This window comes from Juglans regia, chromosome 4, assembly GCF_001411555.2.
Source record: "Juglans regia cultivar Chandler chromosome 4, Walnut 2.0, whole genome shotgun sequence".
Taxonomy (NCBI): domain Eukaryota; kingdom Viridiplantae; phylum Streptophyta; class Magnoliopsida; order Fagales; family Juglandaceae; genus Juglans; species Juglans regia.
Window position 1 is genome coordinate 7,364,186 of NC_049904.1, and position 6,762 is coordinate 7,370,947.

Genomic DNA, 6,762 nt, shown 5'->3' on the forward strand with positions numbered 1-6,762 from the left:
AGGCGGCTGGAAGTGGATGGCGCGACTGGGTCTTCAAGGCAGGGTGGTGCGACGCCGAGAGAGGGAGAAAGAGTTTAGATAGAGAAACTGTTAAACCAAAAACAAGAGAGAGAGAAATTGGTGGTCGAAGGCGGTGGGCTTACCGGAAAGGAGTGGGCTCGATGGGGCTGAGCTGGTCGGCGGTTTTTGTGGCCGAGGAGAGGGTGGTCTGCCTGGTGGTTGTTGGTTGTTGGGAGGGAGGTTGCGGTGGCTGCTAGATAGAGAATAAACGGCGCAAAAGTTCTTTGTATTTTTGTGTGTTTAAAACAGAAGATTTTCATGGGATTTTATAGACGATGAGGAGGATATATGGTTGGATTTTTTTTCTGATATGAATTGGTCTCCTATTAGGACTTGGATTTACCAATTAAGGGATGAGGATGAGTATGATGTTAGGATTATAAAATCAAAATATGAGGTTCGGTGGAGATAGGAATAACTAAAATTTAAATTCGGGACGTAAAATCTGATAAAATCTAGTAATAATTATTAGAATTAGTAATAATACAAAACTCTAGTAAATTCAAACAAAATTATAATACTAATTATTAAATTAAATAAATGTAAAATCTATAAGCTTATAAAAATAATAATAATAGAAAAAATGACTAGAAGATTTACTTATATACCTCATATCTATGACTAGTATGTTACAAATCTCCCCCACTAAGAGAAAATCTCGTCCCCTAGATGGAACGTACCTCGATTAAAATAAGTCGGGGTATTTCTCTCTCATGTCTTCCTCGTGTTCCCAAGTGGCTTCTCTCTCCTTGTGGTGACTCCAAAGTACTTTGACCATTTGAATATTTGAATAGTTCTGTTTCGTAGCACTTGGGCCTTCTGTGCTAATATTCTCATTGGAATTTCTTCGTAGCTGAAGTCGTCTCGAATCTGAAGACATGAAACATGAATCACGTACTCCAATACATGTGTGGGATCCAGGGCATACTTTCGTAGCATAGAGACATGAAACACGTTGTGCACCGCTGACAAGTGAGGTGGAAGTGCTAGTCTGTAAGCTGCAGCACCTATTCTTTCTAAGATCTCGAAAGGTATGTATCTTGGGCTTAGCTTTCCCTTTTTACCAAAACGCATTATCCCTTTCATTAGTGGAACCTTCAAGAGTACTTTATCTTCTACATGAAATTCTAATTCTCGTCGTCGTTGGTTTGCATATTTCTTCTGTCGCTCGTGTGCTATGGCAAGCTTCTTTCTAATAATTGATATTTTCTTACACATATTTTGTATAATTTCTTGTCCCAGTATCCTCCGCTCTCCTACTTCATCCTAGTAGAGGGGTGATCTACATTTACATCCGTAAAGAACTTCATATGGCTTCCTAAATACTTTCCTGGTAACTGTTATTATATGTGAAATCAATAAGGGGTAGATACTTAATCCAACTACTTTAAATTCCATCATGCACGCTCTAAGCATATCTTCTAGTATCTGAATTGTTGTTTCTGATTGACCATCTGTCCGAGGATGAAATGTCGTGTTGTAAGTCAGTTGAGCTCCCAACTCCTATACCTTCCTCTAAAAAACTGAAGTGAATCGGGTATCTCTTTCAGAGATGATGTTAGATGGTATCCCATGTAATCTGACAATCTCTCTAACGTACAATTCTGCCAATCTATCCATGGAGTACGTCATCTGAATAGGAATAAAATGGGCTGATTTTGATAGTTGGTAAACAATCACCCAGGCTGCATCCTGACCTCTTAGCGCCTTCAGGAACCCTAAAACAAAGTTCATCCCGATCTCATCCCAAGTCCACACTGGTATAGGGAGTGGCTGAATTGTACATGAGGGTCTCTGATGCTTTGCTTTGACTTGTTGACATGTCAGACACTATGCTACATATGTCACTATATCTTGCTTCATCCCACTCCACCAAAATTGTTGTTTTAAATCCCGATACATCTTGGTGCTTCTCGGTGAACTGTGTAGAGTGAACAATGGGCTTCTCTCAAAATCAAATATTTGATTACTCTATCATTGGGTACACATAATCTTCCCCTAAATCTCAGGGTGCCATTATCTAATACTATATAATCAGGTCTCTTACCCTCTGCTATTTCTCCTTCAATCCTCATCAATTCTGTATCACTAGCTTGGGCGACCTTAATTTGATCTGTCAATGTTGAATCGACGGTCAAACTATTCATCTTAGATTGAGTGTCCTGGATTACCTCAATGCCTGCTCGCTCCATGTTTAGTAGTATATGCTTCTAAGGAGTAAACATCGTAGCCAGGGTGCCAGAGGATGACTTTCAACTAAGTGCATCTGCTACAACATTTTCTTTCTTAGGATGGTAGTTAAAATTGCAGTCATAGTCCTTCAGAAGTTCCAACCATCTCCGTTGTCTCATATTCAGCTCTTTCTATGTGAAGAAATATTTCAGGCTCTTATGGTCGGTATAAATCTCGCACTTTTCACCATAAAGATAATGTCTCCATAATTTCAAGGCAAAAACCATTGTTGCTAGTTCTAGATCATGGGTTGGGTAATTCTGCTCATAATTCTTTAGCTGTCGGGAAGCGTATAAAATAACTTTCTCATTCTGCATTAAAACACAACCTAAACCCTTTAGTGAAGCATCGCTGTATATAACAAATCCTCCATCTCCCGAGGGAACTGTAAAAACTGGTGTCGTCACTAATCTTTTCTTCAATTCTTAGAAACTGTCCTCACACTTATCTGTCCATAAGAACTTCTCATCCTTTCTTGTCAACTTTGTCATCAGAGCTGCTATATTTGAAAGTACTTCTACAAATCTTTTGTAGTAGCCATCGAGACCTAAGAAACCTCGTACCTCATTCATATTACTAGGCTTGGCCCATTTTACCAATGCCTAAACCTTCGCTGGGTCCACTGAAATACCTTTTGCTAATACCACGTGTCCCAAAAAAGAAATCTCTTGTAACCAGAACTCGCATTTCTTAAATTTTGCATAAAACTTCTTTTCTCTCAGTGTTTGAAGGGAAATCCTCAAATGCTCCTCATGCTCTCTGCTACTCCAAGATTAAATGAGAATATCGTCGATAAAAACTATCACAAACTGGTCCAAATAATCCTTAAATACCCTATTCATAAGATCCATGAAAGCTACGAGGGCATTAGTTAGACCAAATGGCATGACAAGGAATTCATAGTGTCCATATCGTGTCCATATCGTGTCCAGAAAGCCGTCGTCTGCATATATGTCTCCTTAACCTTCAACTTGTGGTATCCGGATCACAAATCTATTTTAGAAAAGACTTGGGCTCCTTGAAGTTGATCAAATAAGTCGTCTATTCGAGGTAGAGGGTATCTGTTCTTGATAGTTACTTTATTTAACTCTCTTTAGTCAATAAATAAATGCATAGACCCATCATTCTTCTTCACGAAAAGTACTGGAGCACCCCACAGGGAAACATTGGGGTGTATGAAACCTTTTTCTAGTAACTCTTGCAACTGATTCTTGAGTTCCTTTAACTCAACTAGAGCCATGCAGTAGGGTGCTTTAGATATAGGTGCCGTTCTCGGAGTGAGATTAATCGTGAACTCTACTTCTCTATCCTGTGGTAACCCTGGAAGATCTTCAAGAAACACGTCTCTAAATTCTCTAACTACTTTTATGTCTTCAATCTTGAGTCCATCTTCTGGAGGTAAAACTAAACTTGCTAAGAACCCCATGCACCCTTGTCTCAAAAGTTGGGTGGCCTGTAAAGCCAAGGCTACAGGAGGAGGGGAACTTTCTCCTACTGACTGAAAACTAAACTCCTCCCCATCTGTGGATTTAAAGACTACTCTCTTATTAAAGCAATCTACACAGGCATGGTTTTGGGACAACCAGTCCATTCCCAGAATCACATCAAATCCGGACATATTAAATATGATTAAGTCTGCAGGTAGAATTCTCCTTTGAATCTCTATTGGACATCCAATGCATAGAATCACAAATGATATGTTCTCCCGAGGGTGTAGCAACAGACATACTAGGTTCTAGTGGTTCAAGTATCTTCTCAGTCAAAGGCGCATAATGATTTGAAATGAAAGAATGAGTAGCTCCAGAATTGAAAAAAATCTTGGCATGACGTGAAAACAACGATAATGTGCCTATATGAATGTCATAACAACTTACAGCTATCAGGATCATGCAATTTATTCATCGTTCTATATACATATCTAAATTTGGGATAAGGAAAGGTACCTGTGACTACATCGTTTGATGCTTCAGCATCAACAGGGGTGAGGGAAAATACACTTGTCGTAGCTGTCATCTTCTGTCCTCCGCTCCTACCTGGTTCCCCTGGTCTCTATATTGGGCAGTCTCGAGCTAGATGATTTGGCTTTTCACACTTGAAACACACCTTCTGGCCATACATAAACTTTCCCAAATGTCTTCTCCCACATGTTGAGCACATGGGGTAAGCTTGCCCTGCTGGTGGTTGCCCTTGACGATTCTCGATATGAGGTCTCTTATCCTTATGCGACGCTGTTTGGAGTTGTTGCTGTTGTTGGCGCTTCCTTTGGTTGTTGTACTCAATCTTTTCTTGGAGGTCTTCTTCAGCAATGGTAGCTTGGGTGATTAGCTCTGTGAAACTCTGAATCCTAAGAGTACGCACACATTCTCAAATCCTACGATCCAGTCCGCGCTTGAATTTTTCAGCTTTCTTTTCCTCATCTGGAATTAAGTAACTGGCAAAACGGGAAAGCTCCATGAATTTTGTAGCGTACTGTGCTACTGTCATTGTTCCTTGAGTGAGGTGCATAAATTGGCGAGCTCTCGACTCCCGAAGGGTCCGTGGGAAAAAGTGATCTAGAAAGATTCTCTTGAAATGTTCCCAAGAAATGGGGACTGCTTTCCCTAACTCCAATTGAACCAATGCTCATGTCGACTTCCACCACTTGTTTGCCATGCCAGTTAAATGGTAAGTGGCATATTTCACCTTCTGATCATTTGTGCAGTAGAGCGCTTCGAAAATCTGCTCCATACGTTCAATCCAGCTTTGCACATCTAAGGAATTCAATCTGCCATCGAAAGTAGAGGGATGCTGGCGGGAAAATTGTTCCAAGGTACAACCCGCCTGTGGAGCTCTAAAAGCCATGAATTGGCCACTAACCATTGATTGGAAAAATTGGGTAGCTGCTACGACAAGAGGGTCCGGGTTATCATTCTGGTTAGATCCAGAAGATCCCTCTCGATTTGGATGATTTCTAGTGCCAAGGGCCATGTTTACGTCAAGATGTCATAATAACAATTAACTAGTATTTGATAAGAATAATAAAAACAACTATAATGATGGTTCTAACTAATAGAGAAATAAAGTATTCAACTAAAAAAAAAAAAACCTTGATTATTCACGAGAGGCTAGGAGCATCCTAGGTAACTTAACTTTAGAATTTATAAGTTTTCTTTTACTCCAAAACAAAAGTCCACAGAATCTCTCGACTAAAATGAGTCGAATACTCAGCAAAAAATCCATCACAACGTAAACATAATAAACATAAGGTTTTCATAAAAATTTTCATGTTAAGAGCTTAAAATTCATGACTGCTCATACTGACGTTTATGCTATGCATGACTGATTTATCTAAATTAACTGACTGATAAGATTTATTGACTGATATGATTTAACTGATTAATATGATTTAACTGACTAATCTGACTGGCCAACACACTTAACCCTGAGTGTGAGGTTTGCACCAACCCCACATCCCGCTGCAATAAGGGGAGCCGCTGATAGTATTCTGGCATACTATGGTGTACCACACTTGAGTCCGTGGCTAACACATCCACCCTGAAACTGAACTACATCGGTACCATGCATCTAAATGGCCATCTTATTAGCTAATCTAATCTTATCTCACACTTGAACTTAAGATAGCTTACGTGTCTTATACACATGAGATGCATGGCATAATACATACATAATTATAATTTCTAAATTTGAACATGATGCAGAATGACATGATTGTATACTATGCTGGATGACATGTTTGTATATGACATGAGTGGTTCATAAATAATGGTTGTCAATGAACTGGCTTGAATAATTCTTATATATAAGTTGAACTGTGATGATCATAATTTATGATCAAATTACTTATCTCGCTGCGCTCCTTCTTGAATATCACTTCGTAGCTCGCCACCTACACGCATTATTAACTATCACTAAATATATCTAGGAACAATATGTACTAATATCCTACTTAATTAAATTCACGATCTAAAAGATAGTCAAAATAAATATTTTGTTTAACACCATAATCAATAAATCCTAATATTTAAATTACTTAAATACTAATAACATATTATAATTTGGTAGAATACTTGGCTATTTCAAATAAGTCATAAAAAAAAAATCCAAATTCTTAAAATAGTTTTCCTTTCTTAACATAATTATTCAATCTTATAAGAAATCTAATAAATATTAATATCGTTTAATTATTCTTAATATAATAATTTTATTTAAATTCTGCTAAATAAACAAAGAAATATTAACAAAATATTAGGCTCAATAGTATACTTTGAAAAATATATTTCAAATTCTTTAAACAGTTTCTTATAAAAATGAGTCTTTGATTAATATATTTATTTAGGCAAAAAAAAACCCCAACATTAAAATATTAATATTAAGCCTAATAAAATTTGTAAAACAATTGTTAAAATATTATAAGATCAAACCCAATTTAAAATACAAGTTCATTTAAAGATCACTAAAATCTATAAAAGT

The 6,762-nt window shown here is 37.6% G+C and overlaps 1 protein-coding gene across 1 annotated transcript; it reads right to left on the reverse strand.

Moving 5' to 3' along the window:
• Positions 1-771: 771 nt before the first annotated feature.
• On the reverse strand, positions 772-1,134 carry LOC108984066. The gene has a single exon (XM_018955895.1). The coding sequence runs from the start codon at positions 1,132-1,134 to the stop codon at positions 772-774; it is 363 nt and encodes a 120-aa protein (XP_018811440.1).
• Positions 1,135-6,762: the final 5,628 nt, after the last annotated feature.

Coding starts and splice junctions, on each gene's coding strand:
- LOC108984066 (XM_018955895.1), bottom strand. CDS start 1,134: ATGCGTTTTGGTAAAAAGGGAAAGCTAAGCCCAAGATACATACCTTTC.